Source organism: Danio aesculapii, chromosome 8 (genome assembly GCF_903798145.1).
Source record: "Danio aesculapii chromosome 8, fDanAes4.1, whole genome shotgun sequence".
NCBI classification, from domain to species: domain Eukaryota; kingdom Metazoa; phylum Chordata; class Actinopteri; order Cypriniformes; family Danionidae; genus Danio; species Danio aesculapii.
In genome coordinates this window covers 45,404,348-45,421,628 of record NC_079442.1, presented here as the reverse complement: position 1 = coordinate 45,421,628, position 17,281 = coordinate 45,404,348, and the positions used below count along the sequence as shown (strand labels likewise).

Genomic DNA, 17,281 nt, shown 5'->3' with positions numbered 1-17,281 from the left:
TATACACATACATATACATATATATGTATATATATATGTATGTATATGTATATATATATGTATATGTATATGTATGTATGTATGTATATGTATATGTATGTATGTATGTATATATAGTTGAAGTCAGAATTATTTGCCCCCCTGTTTATTTTTCCCCAATTTCTGTTTAACAGAGAGAAGATTTTTTTCAACGCATTTTTAAACATAATAGTTTTAATAACTCATTTCTAATAACTGATTTATTTTATTTTTGCTAGGATGACAGTAAATAATATTTTACTAGATATTTTTCAAGACACTTCTATACAGCTTAAAGTGACATTTAAAGGCTTAACTAGGTTAATTAGGGTAACTACCCAGGTTAGGGTAATTGAGAAAGTTATTGTATAATTATGGTTTGTTCTGTAGACTATTGAAATAAATATAGCTTAAAGGGGCTAATAATTTTGAACTTAAAATGTTTTTTTAAATATTAAAAACTGATTTTATTCTAGCCAAAATAAAACAAATAAGACTTTCTCCAAAAGAAAATACATTATTAGACATACTGTAAAATATTAAGTGCTCTGTTAAACATCATTTGGAAATATTTAAAAAAGAAAAAATATTTAAAATGGGGGCTAATAATTTTGACTTCAACTGTGTATGTATAAATATTTATACTGTACAAAATAATTTTGTTTTATGTATTAGTTATATATTGCATACGTACAATAGCATATATATATATATATATATATATATATATATATATATATATATATATATATATATATATATATATATATATATATATATATAATTTTATTTTATTATTTTTATTTTTTAATGCACATCTCTAAATTTTCTTTTTTCCTTTATCGAAAAATACGTTTTAAATGGTTGAATGTTAACACCTGTTTAATTTCTGATTCAGATACTCTGAGATAAGGTGTTTGAGCTTGTTATACATCTACATCTATGTTTGTGTGTGTTACAGTGCAGCTGTATGACTGCTCAGTGGGTCAGTCTGACTGCAGTCAGTGTCGCGCGGTTGCAGCCAGTTACGGGTGTGTGTGGTGTGCTGATGAAACCCCCGGTTGTGTGTATAACCAGTCCTGCACCAGTGGAGCCATGGACACCTGTCCTCCACCTCTAATCACAGAGGTACATCCATGCATGCTTCAAAATTCATCATTCTGATCTGAGATATATTTAATCACCCACCAGGATATTAGGTCTGTCACAATAATCAATATATCGATTATCACACAAACACATGGACATGACCTCAATCATTTTAGGTGATGCAATATAGATCGCCCATACATAAACAATTCTAGCAAAATTTTAGCTGATTGTGCAACATTTCTGTCTCTATTTTAGGTGTCAGTATCAGTATGGTTAAAAAACACTATACAGGATTTATACGGTCATGAAAAAATCGGAAAAGTCATGGAATTTTGACATGGCATTCTCCAGGCCTAAAAAAGTTTTGGAAAAACAGAAAAACCCACAAAGTTTTGGAAAGGTCATGGAAATTAGTTTAACAAATATCTGTATACTTGAATTAAGGCTGTGTGGTATTGGAAAAATCTGACATTACTACATTTTGTATTTCTGTGGCATACAGTATATATTGCGATGTGAATACAATATCACCAGATGATTTAACAGGCTTATTTGGATTGATTGGGGGGATTTTGTAGGGGAGTGAATCTCAAATAATATATAACAAATAAATTACAAGCATAGATAAATAAAATATAGTAAAGTTAAAGGTGAATTATATTTTTCAGATATTCAATATTCAGGTACAGGTATTGAATAATCAACACTGCATAGTCTTCATTGTTTATTATTTAATCTTTATTGAAGTTACAAACAATTTCTTATGGCCGGATGTTTTAAAATTTGAAGTTTTGAAATGTTCACACAGTCACATGCCTTAAAGGGACAGTTTATTCAAAGATTAAAATGTACTCACTGTAAAAAAAAACTCATAAATGTTTGAAACAAGTGAAGAAAGTAATGAAAATGGTAAGTAATGTTTGGGTGAACTATCTCTTTTAAAATGCATGCAGATGATAAACTTTTACTCCATTATGATTAAACTCTATATTAAACTATAATTCCAACATTGCATATCCTGCGATGTGACTATTGCGGATGCACGCATTGTGATATCGATGCTGAAACAATATATTGCCCTTGGTCAAAAACCTGCTCTCACATTGTTAGTGCTGTGTAAACAATATTAAAATCAATTTTACATAGATATAAAAACAAATTTAATCAAAATAGATTGTTGCGTATTTTATGATATGCTGTAATAAATTTGAACGTCATTGTTTTTCTTATTATTTATCATGTATATGTAGACATTTCATGAAACATTACGTCATGAAAATGTACTTGAAAGTTCTGGAAATTACTTGAAAACTTGAAACTTTTACTTGAAAGTCATGGAATTTTAGTAGTAAAATGTGTATGAAAAATAGATCTGGTTGCATATATCACAGCCTCTCTTACTGTTTAACTTGCAATTTTAGTTTACATTTATTATTATTTATTTAGGATATACATTTCCACATTCTGATTCCAATGCCTAATCATTAAACTGTAAAAATAACTATAAGTAAATAAAATATTCTTAAGAATAAAATATGATGTGTTCTTTGGAAGAGTGTACTCGCATTGTGATGCAATTAAATTGTCATTCTGGCATTATATAATGAGGGCCATAAAATGACAATAATATAATTTATCGCAATATATTTTGGTGCAATGTATCGTACAACAAAAAGTAGATATCATGACAGGCCTAACTCTGGATCATTACTGTCTATGGAGGATGAGAGAGCTCCGGCATTTCATCTAAAATATCTAAATTTGTGTTTTGAAGATGAACGAAGGTCTCATTTTATTGAAATGACACAAGTGTGAGCAAATAATAATATAAATATATATTTTTGTGTGAACTAACCCTTTAATCGTGTGGTTTTTATCACTTCTATATGTCAAGAATTTAGATGCAAAGACCTCTAAAAGTGTCTGAAATTTTCAGCTAAACAGAGTGTGCTTGCATTATGATGGTATTATATTGTCATTCTGGCATTATAAAATGGTTGGTATAAAATGGTGTTAAAATGACAATAATATCGTTTATCGCAATATATTTTGGTGCAATATATCATACAACAAAAAGTAGGTTTCATGACAGGCCTACATGATATTTGTAATTTCCTTAAAGATATTTTAAGTTTCCATATCAGTGGTGGTTTTTCAGTTGGACGTTATAGCAAAAAGAACAGATAATTTAGTCATTTGCATAATCATAAACCTGTCAGCAAAGCATCAAAGTTATGGGATTTGATTCTGTGTGAATGCTGCGATGAAGCATATACCGCTTGATAAAAGCTTCTCCCTAATGCGTAAATGTCAAAAGTAAAAGCAGAAGCTGTCATTGATCTTTTCAAAAGTGGACGTTTGTGTTGGAGGATCTGAGGACTTAGTTTAAGTATGCAGCAGCTGTCTCCATGTGGAGCTTCAAGAAGAGCGGCCATACATTTTGTGCTGTTTTACTTCTGAGCTTGCTTCATTACTTTAATCATATACAGTGCTCAGCATAATTGAGTACAGCCCGTTTTGAAAATGAATATTTGGATCCAATTCTCAGTGAATATAGGCAATGTATTTTGGTGGATTTAAACAAAACAGATTTATTAAACCGATATATTTATTAAAATAAAATTTTAGTCACCAAACATATTCATAAATTGAAAGACAATGCAATTAAATTCAAGCAAAATTTAGCAAAAATAAATGACAAACTACAAAATTTCAACAAAAATTTTCAAATTTTTTTGCTTCTCTTATTTTTCCTCTTTTTTTAAATTTGTATTTTAATATTTTTCTGTAACATGAGTTTGGGTGTACTAGTTTTTGGACCGTTATCTTAAGTTATTTTGTTAGATAAGCTCCAGATTTAGCTTTAGTACTGACTAATCTAATGTACATGCACAAATATAATATTGTAGAGCTTCCTATTAAAATATGAATTTAAAAGATGGATTTGTGAGGGGTGTACTTATATATGCCGAGCACTGTATATTGTCAGCAATTTGTCAGCACACATACACACAAACTATGTCAGAAGAGTTTTGTTATGACTATGTTTGGAGATTTGTTAATTTTTGGAAAGAAGCCTCTTCTGCTCACCAATGCTGCATTTATTTGATCTACAGTACAGTAGTTTTGTAAAATTTTGTTCTCGTTTTGAATATATTTTGCAATATTTCCATGATTTAAAGCTGAATTTTCAGCATCGTCGTTACTCCAGTCTTCATTGTCACATGATCCTTCATAAATAATTTTATTACGATGATTTGCTGCTGTGTTATGATCAGTTGTTATTGATTTTCAATAATTAATAACAGTTCTTATTATTGTTCATTTTCAGTTTTATAGTTTTGTCACAAATACAGGCATCATCTCTTTTATGTGATTGTATTTTTTCTAGGGCTGCACGATATTGGAAAAATTTGACATTGCAATATTTTTTTTCTCTGCGATAAATATTGCGATATAAATATAATTTCACCAGATGACTTAAATAGCTCTATTTGAAAATGTCATTCATTTAGATTTATTGGTATGGTTTTGTAGGGGACTGAAGTAAAAATATATTATATACTAACTATAAGTTAGTATATACATATAATAAACAAATCAGTCATAAATAAACACAATGGAGCAAATATTAAAGTGAAATAAACAGCGCTTTATGGTTTTCAGAAATTGAATATTCAAATGGAAAATAACATTGCATAGCCTTCATCATATAAATAATTCAATAAAATTAATATTTATTCATTTCCATGTACTGGGTTGTGGCTGGAAGGGCATCCACTGCGTAAAACATATGCTTGTCGGTTCATTCCACTGTGGCGAAGGAAAATAAATGAATGAATCTTTATTAACCCTCTTTATGCACTAATAAAATGCTTTAAACTCTCTTAAAAGGCCTTAAAACACTTTGCAGATGATAAACATTCACTCTTTTGATTACATTTTACAGCGTCTCCACAAATCTCATATGTTTTGATCTGTGGTTTCTGGTCAAATATAATCCCAACTCAACACAGCATATCCTGCGATGTGACAATTGCGGACGCACACATTATGATATCGATGCTTAAACAATATATTGTGCAGCCCTAATTTTTTCCCATAAAGCTTTTGGAAGATTTTGAAAGCTGTGTTAATCCTACTTTTATTTGACCAGTTATGAAAAATAATATTTTTATGTTCTTTGAAAAAATTATTATTATTTGCACAAGACATTTGGCAGGTGTTAAGTGTGTTCGCCAAACACAAGTCTAAAAAAAGACTATATTTAACACCATTTGTGCCAAATTTATTGTGCTAAACTGACTAAACAGTCAATTAAATGCTTTTGGACTTTCCCCTGGTCCCCCAGGTTCAAAGATCGGTCAGATGCTTCAAATGAGTTCAAATCTATTTAATGAATCAAAAGGAGAAAGAGTACAGGGCCCTGGGTGGCAGAAAACAGCAGCACAGGCAGGCTATGTCAGCTGCGCACACACATTTCGTCTACACCCCAACCCCACCAACCCTCACCTCACACACATGAGAGAGTGAGCCTGCACCCTCCCATCCGTGCCTCTACTCCCACATTCCTGCAAGATGGAGAAAGCAGCACAGCCTAAAAGAAAGAGTTGTAACATTTTGCCGATAACAAGTTCTCAGAATTTAACTTGGTTATCAGTCACACAAAGCCACAGCTTATATTAAGCTCGGTTATGTGAGGTTAAGCACACAAACAAAAGTTCATATGTTTGATAATAACAGGATTCAATTATTAATGCTTAAAACAAAGTTAGAAAACATCATAATTCCTTCAATGCTAAATAGGTGGAACTTATTTGTAATTTTCACTTTTTCATCTGTGGGCAGGTCGAGCCACTCACCGGGCCGCTGGAGGGCGGCATACTGCTGACGATCCAGGGTTCAAACCTGGGACAGAGCTTTAAGGACATCCAAGCAGGCGTGACTGTGGCAGGAGTGACCTGTAAACCTCTATCTGAAGCCTATCGCATTTCCACCAGGTGAAGCTCCTTTGTTAAATTCGACATGAAACATAAAGTTCTGATGCTTGATTTTTCCTATTATGATTCATATCTGAGAAAAACAGCCGCTTATCACAAATGTAGGGCGGGGCCTTTTTCTGTGTGAGGGATTGTTTGGATTGTTGTGATTTTGTGTGGTTTGCTATTGGTGGATCTCGTGTGATTGACAGGCTGATCCTACGCTTGTGTCAGAGAACACTTCGTTAGAGAAGAGATGTCATTGAGGGAGGAAGGGAGGGGGAAGTTATTTTGATTAAAGATTGTGAGAGATGTACATGAATAAATTATTTGTTATAAACACTGCAGTATTCCATTGAAATGCTGGTGAAATGAATGATGGTGAAAGCAAAATTCTCCTACGAGAGTGATTATAGCGCCTTTCGATGGTGAATGCAGTTATACTCATGGCAGGTATTATTTAATAGTATGGTCATTTATTTCACTGATTTTATTTTACTGATGGATGACTTAAACCTTTATTCAAATTTGTTTTGAAATATTTCAAAATGAAAAACTCAGTTTTCTTTAGAGCAAACAGTAAGCACAAATAAAATGACTTTACCGTTCAGTAAACAAGTTGAACTCAAATTAGGGAGATGTAGCTTATTCATTCATCCATTTTCTTTTCGGCTTAGTCCCTTTATTAATCTGGGGTCACCACAGCGGAATGAACCGCCAACTTATTCAGCATTTGTTTTATGCAGCAGATGCCCTTCTAGCTGCAACCCATCACTGGGAAACACTGGGAAACACATACACACTTATTCACACACACATACTCTACGGACAATTTAGCCTACCCAATTCACCTGTACCACATGTCTTTGGATTGTGGGGGAAACCGGAGCACCCGGAGGAAACCACACGAACACAGGGAGAAAATGCAAACTCCACACAGAAACGATGTAGCTTATTATAAAAACAAAAAAAATAATAATTCTAAAAATACCGAACTCCCAGCAAACTAACATGGCTGAAACATCGCTGAAATTGTACTTTGCTGTTGCTTGCTATTAGATTGAGTGTCACTGGCAATACTTTCACACCTTTTTAGCAAGACGCTCCTCATATAGCTGCCTGTGGTGGTTTTTCGAGTGCTGGTTGTTGTATTTCCTCCTGCTGTCGCAACAATTCTGATATGAAATCGCTCTATATGAAAGATATGAAAATGCTCAACCTCCTTTAGTGGACTTGTTGAACTTAAGAATGTAAATGGCCTCTAAGTGTGAACTTAAAATGACAGCTTTAGTGTAAATAAACTGACAGTTTGCATGAGACTTCTTATATGCTTAATTCCATTTTCAGGATAGTATGTGAGCTCCAGGCCAGTGTAAATGCCACAGCCGGGCCGGTCATCATCACTGTCAGAGGATCAGAGAAAGGAGAGTCCCAGCAAACCTTCTCATATCAGAACCCACAGCTGAGCAGGATTGTCCCAGAAAAAGGGCCCTTGGCCGGTGGTACGTTGCTCACGGTGTATGGGTCACAGCTCCTGACAGGCCAAAACCTTCAACAAAGGAGTGACCAAATCACTGGCCTGCAGGCCTTCCTGGGTTCACAACCCTGTCGCATGTGAGTGTTATTATCATTCATCCTTTTAATGGCAAAAATGCAAATGCAGTTCACTAAAAAGGTACTGAAGCTACATTTATTTAACTCTAACTGTGTGTTTTTTTTTTTTTTTCATTAGTAAGGAAGTGAGTGACACAAGGATGATATGTCACACCAGTCACGCAAACCAAACTGGAAAAGTGCCGCTCAGGGTTGTGTTCGGAAAAGCAGAGAGAGTTTTGAATAATGTCCTTTTCAGCTATATGGAGGATCCGCTCATTACTGACGCAGAACCTACGGAGAGTTTTTACGGGTGAGTGTGTTAAAGTCTTAAAGGAACCGTAAAGATGACAACTTAATCACTATTTACTCACCCTCCAGTGATTGTGGACATTTATAGGTTCTTTTTTTTTGGTTGAACCAAAATAAAGATAATTTGAGAAATGTTGGTAACCATTGAGCTCCATAGTACGGAAAAAAGATGCTATGTAAGTCATGGTTTCCAACATTTTTCAAAATATCTTCCTTTGTGTTCTTTAGAAGAATGAAATACAAACAGTTTTATAACAAGTTGAGGGTGTCAACAATTACAGAATTAAAATTTTTGGGTGAAATGTCTCTTTAAGGCCTGTTAACACCAGTTATGATGACTATTAGTGTTGGGCATGTTGCTTTAAATAAGTAATTATTTATAGTTACTAGTTAATTCTCACAAATAGTAACTGAATTACCTCTTTGTAAAAGTAACTAATTACCAAGGAAAGTAAATATTGTGTAACTTTTTTAAAGAAAAATATGTATATAATATTATTTGGAATTAAATGAACTCTAAATTGAATACATTTATATAGCGGGGGAAATAAATATTGAACACGTCATGTATTTTTGCTGGGAATAATATTTATAAAGGACCTGTTGAAATTGAACCAGATTTTGGTAAAAACTAAACAAACAAAAATAAAACAAAATAAAAAATCTGAAAAATGAGTTGTGTAAAAACAATGAAATGACACAAGGAGAAAGTACTGAACTACTGAAATGTATTTAATACTTTATATAAAAGGTTTTATTGATGATGGCAGCTTAAAGACGCCTCTCATATGGAGGATGAAGTCACATGCAATGCTCAGGTGTGAGTTTTTCACAGACTTCAACAGAGTGTAATATCTTGATGGTTCTGTGGGTCTCGTCTATCAAATCGGATGTTTCTTTTCTATTTGATTCGAGTCAGGTGATTGGCTGGGCCATTCATTTCTTTGGCTTTGTTTTGCATCATTGTCTTGCTGAAATGTCCATCCTCCTGCTAATGTAGATGTTGGACTAAAGCTGCTTATATTAATTTACACTGACGAAGGACAGAGGGTTGTTGAACTACAGAGAGATTTCAGCTGCTGTCTAGGCTTTTACTGCATTTCTACACGTCTCTTTCTTTATGTGTTCAATACTTTATCCCTGTAGTCATTTCATTTTATTACACATAACTTTATTTGTAAACAAATTCGATTAGTTTTTTGCATATATATTTGCATATATGGATTTCTTTGGTTGTTACCAACATCGGGTGAAAATTTCAAGTCAACAGCCTCTTTAGAAATATGCTTTCTGAGAAAAATGGTGACGTGTTCAATACTTATTTTCCCCGCTGTATTATAAAACAGTTCTCTATTCAATAATATATTAATGTTGCTATTTAATAATGTCAGTAGCACCTATCAAATTTAATATTAAACTGTAAATATTATAATTTTTAATGCAATAAAACATAATAAATGGTTTAGAATGTTAAATATGTATTGCACAGACACCAAAAGGGGCCAACAAATAAGTCTAAAAGCAAATTATGCTAAAGAAATGTAAAAAAAAATAGACGTCATGTACAGCTTAATGTGATTTAATCAATAGTTTGTTTGTAACGAGAAAGTAATTTAAACTATAACATTTATATTACTCTTAAATGTCAAAAGATCAAGGCAAATTTAATTTCATGTTATGACAGCTTTTAATACTTGCATAATGAGGTCAGGTTGATTCTGAATGACTGTGTTACGTGCCGGCTCAAGCACGCAACAAAATGAAGGGAACCCAAACCAAGTTAAACATAATAATGCAAAAAAGATATTTATTTAAAGGTTACAAAAATACAAAAATGATCAAATAAAATAATGTGCGAAGGCGTATCAAAGTAACCAAATTAAATGTCTAACATAACATAACGTTCAAAACAACAAATTACATGGGAGCAAAGTTCAAATAAACAAAAAAATAGAAATATAAGTGGTGGGTAAGCCAAAGGAAGTCAAACGAAAAAACGATCCTCCAAAGCAGTCTCTAAACACAATTTGGAAGCTCCTTTTATAAGCCTGAAGATTAGCCGCACCTGCTGCACCATAACGGGTCACCTATTTAGAAACAGAAAGCAAAAACCAGGAAACAGAGCGAACCAATCACAAACTCATAACAGGCTGTCAGTGTTATCAATGTTATCATTCATCAGTTATTGATGAAGTTTAGACATTTTTTAAGTTCTTGTGTAATTAAAATTAATTGAATTTTTAGATAAGATATTAGAATTAGCATGTTAGTTTTGAATATATCTAGTGCTCCAAAACAGTGACTAAATTAGCATTTACAAGATATAAACCTTATAAACCCCAAAGCTTGCAGTTTGTCAAAAAAATATTAGACAATCTATTAAACAACTACTAAATCTTGACCAATCAAATACTCTTTAGTATCTGACATGCCCCGCCCCCTTCAGGGCACTTTTCATTTGCTTTACATTTGATGCGCTTGAGCTTAACCAGTCTTACTGGCAGAGCTGTGATAAACAAGGCGCTATTGGCTGTTTTTTTAAAGGGGAGGAGCTCCTTTTTGTCCTGCCCTCTCAGCACATTTCATTTGTCATCATCCCTGCTGTAAATGGGCTTTACTTTCATCTTTTCTACGTGTAAGTCATGCGACCAAGTTCCTCTAACATTTTCATTTGATTTTAGGGGTGGCCGTGTTATATTTGTGACTGGCCAAAACCTAAATGTGGTTCAGCAGCCGAAGATGTGGGTTTCTTTTGAGCCCCGAGACCGTTTTGAAGCCAGAAGACGTCGATACACCCATGTTTCTGTCAGGAATCCCTTGGTTACGGTAAAGCAGACCGAAAACTCATTTCTCAGATCACTTCAGCCAATTTTACATATCAAACACAGAATTCGCTTTCAAAATTAATGCAAACATGACTTATACCTTTGATTCATTCTCAGAGGTTTAAATATTTATTCACGGATTGCTTAATCATTTACTTGACTAAATTTGAGCTTTCTAACATGGCAAAAGAAATTCTACACTGCACAAAAATAACAAGTTCTTAGAGTTTTTGTCTCATTTCTAGTGCAAATACACTCGCCGGACACTTTATTAGGTACACCTGTCCAACTGCTCGTTGACGCAAATTTCTAATCAGCAAATCACATGGCAGCAACTCGATGTATTTAGGCATGTAGACATGGTCAAGACGATCTGCTGCAGTTCAGACAAGCACCAGCATGGGGAAGAAAGGGGATTCAGTTGACTTTGAACGAGGCATGGTTGTTGGTGCCAGACGGGCTGGTCTGAGGATTTCAGAAACTGCTGATCTACTGGGATTTTCACGCACAACCATCTCTAGGGTTTACCCGTCAGTCCAGTTTTCAGAGTTGAAGATCTCTTTTAATTTTCACTGATGAAAGTCCAAACACTGAAGAGCAAATCCATCGAAGTGCGTGCAATTCCCAAACCAAACAAGTCCAAATCAACAAGCAACAAAACTTCACCAATTGACGAAAGTGAAGGAAAAAAAAACTTGAGAGAAACCAGGCTCAATCATTTCTCCTCTGGCCAAATTTCTTGTGCAGAGCTGCAGACGTAGGCTGGAGAATGCTGGTTAATAAAATTGATTTAAAATACTTTGAGATTATAATTTATTATAATTTATGAGTGATAATTTAAGAAGAGCTGTATTTAAAGTAACAGGTTTGACAACAATTTCAAAGATTTATTGATGTACATGTAGTTGTGAAAATATTGCTGTATTATTTTCAATATTTTGCAGTATTCATTTTCTTTAGTTTTAAAAAAAAATCTGTTTATTAATAGTTTTGTATTTTGTGATTCCTTTACAGTTGTGAATTGCATAATGGGAACTTGATCTCTGCTCTGTTGACTTTTGATGTTACAAATTCAACACTACAGTTTAACAAAGTGACTTTTATTGATATTTTAGCAGTTAATATACATAATATAACATATAAAAAATAATATACAGAGAAATAAGTCTGTAAAATAACAGAAAATGCACTGCCAGTTTTGTATTGTAATATACAACACCAACCCAGACAATAAATCACTTTAAACGATTAAAAATTGTGACTTTTCAAGGTTCAAAGTTGTTAAAAGAACAATTAAATTCCCATAATCCAATTCTAAAGCATACATAAATGTGGAAAAATAAAATCAGAAATCACAAAATACAGAAAACTCCTAATTTATGGATATTTTTAAAGTGTGGTCTTATTAGGGTCTTTAAAATTACCCTCTTAAAACTTGCAGAAACCATTGAAAATGCTTCTTGATTTAAGTTTTAGATGTTTGGACTAAAAAACAAGACAAAGATGTGAATTATTAAAAGTTTTTTACAACGCAGTGCTTATGTTTCTTTCTTGGTGTCTTCAGAGCCAGAGTTGCACTAATGTAACCTCAGAGCAGATGATTTGCAAGAGCCCGGAGGTGACGCCCAACTCCAGGGTGATTCGAGTGTGGTTTGAGATGGACAATGTGCACATTGATTTCAGCAGCATCAAGAACAAGCCGTTCACGTACCATCCAAATCCAGACCTGTTCCCGCTCAACAGCGAGTCTCGAGGAACAGCCATCAGATTCAAGCCTGGAGGAGTGCTGGCTGTAGAGGTGACATTTAAACACCTCCTTTAACGATTCATTTGAAGTATTTTATTGTTTTTTCAGCTATTTACGATCCATTATTTTATTTCAGTCTTACCATTTGCTTTTGTTTTAGCTTTACTTTTTATTAAACTCTAGTTGGTATTTACAGTTCTTTGAATGAAACTATTTTCAGTATTGTAAAGGATTGTATCACGATTTTATCTGAGTGGAGTGCTAGTCCACTATGGAGCCATACGAGAAGCATAACAGGAGACAGATGATGTTTTGTTATAAAAAAAACTTTTTTTTGTAATTTCTATCATGTTTTTATTCATTATTCTTACTTCTTGAGGTTAATTTATATTTATTATATAATATCGATATTTTTTACTAGTGTGTCATTTCAGTTGCTCAGCTTAAACTTACTTTCCAAATAACTTTTTATTCACACTTTATATTGATATATAAGCTAATTTCTTATGTAAAATATTGTTGTTGTTTTTTTTTTAGATTCTATTTTTTTATATAGTTTTTACTACTATCTAGATTAGTTTTTCTATTCAGATATTAGTTTTTCATTTCTTGTTCATCATTTACATTTTAGTTGCCAGGGAAAGTTGTCGATTTGTATTCATATTTTTTTGCGTTTACAATATTACTATTTTTTTTTTCAATTTCTTTTTTTTTTTTTTTTTTTTTTTGGTTTAGTTTTAGCTTTCATTTACTTCCAGATATTAATTTTAGTGCCTCGATTTAAACTTAATTACATTTTTGTTTATAGTTTAAATCAGGTTTTAGTTTTATATTTTTATTTTCAATTTAATATGCAGTACATTTCAGTAATCCTTTAGGTTTTTTATAATTTAGGATTATATGTTTACACATCTGACAAAAGTCTCATCAATCCCAGTTGTAAGAGCAACAAATAATAACTTGACTTCTAGTTGAACATTTGGAAAAGTGGCAGAAGGTCAATTTCTCAGGTGAATCATCTGTCGAACTGCATCCAAATCATCACAAATACTGCACAAGACCTACTGGAACCCGCATGGACCCAAGATTCTCACAGAAATCAGTCAAGTTTGGTCAAGGAAAAATCATGGTTTGGGATTACATTCAATATGGGGGCGTGCGAGAGATCTGCAGAGTGGATGGCAACATCAACAGCCTGAGGTATCAAGACATTTGTGCTGCCCATTACATGAAAAACCACAGGAGAGGGCAAATTCTTTAGCAGGATAGCGCTCCTTCTCATACTTCAGCCTCCACATCAAAGTTCCAAAAGATGGTCAAGGTGTTCCAGAATTGGCCAGCCCAGTCACCAGACATGAACATTATTGAGCATGTCTTTGGTAGGATGGAGTAGGAGGCATTGAAGATGAATCCAAAGAATCTTGATGAGCTCTGGGAGTCATACACTGTTCATTCTTTTTCCACTGCACTATGACTTTATATTCTATACTGTACATGATTTTGTTAAGTGACAAGACTTTTGTCTAAGCAAAGTCAGACCTTACTGTAATAATTAAATAATAAAAAATCTAGGCATGATCATATTTTATTCTGGTAAAATAAGCGTAACCTAGAGGCCTTTACCTTTCATATAAGCCACTTCTGATACCAAATGATCAACTAGAAGTCAAGTTATTATTTGTTGTTCCTAACTTGGATAGGCTTTTGTCAGGTAGCATTTATTTATGTATTTATAGTTTTATTTTAGTAAGGGGTAAATTTATTTCAAATGACTTTTAAGTTAGTACTGAATAAAGATTTCAGTGAATGCATATGTTTCTTATATTTTTAGCTGCTGTAATGTGTTTGATGTGCATTGAGCGTGTGTGTGTTTTGTGTCTGAAGGGTAAAGGACTGATGTTGGCTATGAGTAAAGAGGAGGTTCAAGCCTGGCTGGGGAATCAAGAGTGTGACGTCAAGACTCTGGACAACACACACCTGTACTGCGAACCACCTGACGTCCAGCCTCTCGCTCTGGATGACAGTAACTTACCCACACTAAAGGTAAGTCTGTGTTCAGTGTCGTTCTCTGGTGTTTCATTGTGTGTTTTTGGTTGATACTGTATGTAACCAGAAGTGTATTTTATTTTGGTGCTGGTGTTGAAAACAGTTTGGGTGTCAGTTTTAGGTTAGACAAACAAACTGTGTGCTACAGTTTTTCTGTCCACACCAAAAGTTAAGTAATGCACAAAATGGCAAAATCACTGCCAGTCAGATCATAATTATCGGTATCACTTTATTTTGATAGTCTGTTTGTTGAATTTAAGTTACATTGCATCTACATGTCAACTAATTCTCATTAGATTATAAGTAGACTGTTAGGTTGGGGTTAGGGTTAGTGTAAGTTGACATGTGCTTGCAAAGTTTCTTATAGTCAGTAAATGTCTGTTGAAGGAGCAGTATCAACTATATTAAGCAGACAGTCTACTAATACTCAAATGGACCATCAAAATAAAGTGTTACCTTATTATCCAGCTTGGTTTTGTAATATTTTTCCACAAGGATTTAAAAACACATTCTGAAGGACTTCATTAGTTAGTATTATCTTTAGAAACCCCAATAACACAGTAACATCGTTAAAAACAAGTTTTAGCTAATATCAACATTACAATAATACCAGCTTCATAAATAAATCTCAACAAAAATATTTGATACCTAGTCATAAGCTCAGTATGTGTGTGTGTGACTCAGGTGTTAATGGGCGGCCTGGCGTTTGACCTGGGCCCGGTGCAGTATGACAGTGACCTGCACTCGCCGGTTCCTCTGGCGGCTCAGATCGGCCTGGCAGCAGGAGCGGCTGTCGTCGTCCTCATCGTGCTGGTCATCATCCTCATGTACAGGTACAGTGGAGCAGATGGAGCATGCAAAAAGCAGGGTTCCCACACTTCTTGAAAGTACTTGAAAGTGCATGAATTTCAGACATGTGAATTCAATGCGGTGGCACGGCGGCTCAGCACTGTCGCCTCACAGCAAGAAGGTCGCTGGTTCGAGTCCTGGCTGGCCCAGTTGGCATTTCTGTGTGGAGTTTCCCTCACAGTCCAAAGACATGTCGTCACCTTGGAATTATAAGGTTCTATCTGCGTTCTAAATGATTTTGAGATATTAAGCTTTAAATTTTTTGCATTCCATACAGCAAACAATATGTGTGTAACAGTTCTCTTTCATACATTAACATGACAGAGACCCTAAATACAGTCTAAATGTAAATTATCAAAGTTCTCTTACATTTGCAAACTGGAGTAGGAGTAAAAAAAACATGGTAAATGCAGATAGAACCTTCTAATTCTGAAAAGTCATTTTCTGCTTGGAATTAGAAGGTTCTATCTGGCAGATCATTCATGGAAGCATTACTTTTCAAGAAATACAATCAAAAAAAATAGAATTTGGTGTTGTAACAATATGTTGATGCTTGAGAAAGTTTTTGCTTTCTATAACAATTATTTTATGTTTTAGGATGAATATTTTTTTTCTTGGTTAAATTAAGCATTTGCTAAGTCTATGCTAAATATTTTGTGCAGTGTAGATGTTAATTTTATCTAAATAATATGTTAATATTTACAACATTTTATGCTTTATATGAATTATTGAATTACATTGATTGAATTATATGCCCCATAAATTAATATTAGTATTTCCCATTTAAGGCTTGATATCAAATTTAAAGACTTTAAAAGACAGCAGACAATGAGCAAATGATTTTAATAAACCCTGAAAAATGTTTCACTTACCGTATATACACAAATAAAAATATTTCACATTTAATATAGATTTTTTTAAATATTCGTTTCTTTTTCAACAATGTAAAACGTAACATTTCATCTCAATGTCAAAAAATGCTTCTAAATCATCACATTTACAGATCTCTCAATTTTGTGTGGTGTGGCAGCATCATTTAGTCAACTATTGTTTTTTGTTTTTCTTTCTGGTCTCTCCTGCTGTCAACAGAGCAGTCTGGTGAAATGGCAAAGAAATCTGATCCTAATTATTCCTTGTGTGTGTAATAAAAATGCTGATTGGCTCACAGAAAGAACCTTATAGAGTCAAGCTAGAGTTCAACTTTGTAGATGAACCGTTTTTGTTTTTTAAATAAAAAGTCTTAAAATGTAAACAACTTATACAAAAACATCACATCATGTAAATAAGATGTCATTTAATAAGAATATGTGAATAACTCAATTTTGACAAAAATGTCAGATAGAACCTTATAATTCTAAGGTGACGATGCGCTATATGTGAATTGGATGATCTCAATTAGCTGTAGTGTATGAGTGTGTGTGTGAATGCGAGAGTGTATGGGTGTTTCCCAGTACTGGGTTGCAGCTGGAAGGGCATCCGCTGTGCAAAACATATGCCAGAATAGTTGGTGGTTCATTCCAATTTGGCGACCCCTGATGAATAAAGGACTAAGCCAAAGGAAAATGAATGAATTAATGAATTCAAGGTCTGGAAAGTATTTAAAAAAACAAACATAGGATCTTGAAAGTGCTTGGATTTCAAGTTTATGGTGTTATTTTAATAATTGTACTGATCTGATTTCAAAAACTGAATGAAAAACTGAGAAATTCTCAATTTAAAAATCCCAAATTTAAATCTTGCACAAAAACTATGACACATTATGCACATTTGATCAATATTTCAGAGACTGCATTTGAATATTACCAGTATTGAATTTAACG

General features: G+C 33.6%; 1 protein-coding gene across 1 annotated transcript in view; it reads left to right on the top strand.

Moving 5' to 3' along the window:
* Positions 1 to 17,281, top strand: part of plxnb3 (plexin B3) — a 187,858-nt gene that overhangs the window by 137,120 nt on the left and 33,457 nt on the right. The window contains exons 13-20 of the mRNA XM_056464055.1: positions 980 to 1,146; positions 5,959 to 6,110; positions 7,437 to 7,703; positions 7,822 to 7,995; positions 10,676 to 10,820; positions 12,384 to 12,617; positions 14,451 to 14,609; positions 15,297 to 15,445. Of these exons, the coding sequence (XP_056320030.1) occupies positions 980 to 1,146; positions 5,959 to 6,110; positions 7,437 to 7,703; positions 7,822 to 7,995; positions 10,676 to 10,820; positions 12,384 to 12,617; positions 14,451 to 14,609; positions 15,297 to 15,445 (1,447 nt within the window). The remainder of the gene's footprint in view (positions 1 to 979; positions 1,147 to 5,958; positions 6,111 to 7,436; positions 7,704 to 7,821; positions 7,996 to 10,675; positions 10,821 to 12,383; positions 12,618 to 14,450; positions 14,610 to 15,296; positions 15,446 to 17,281) is intronic.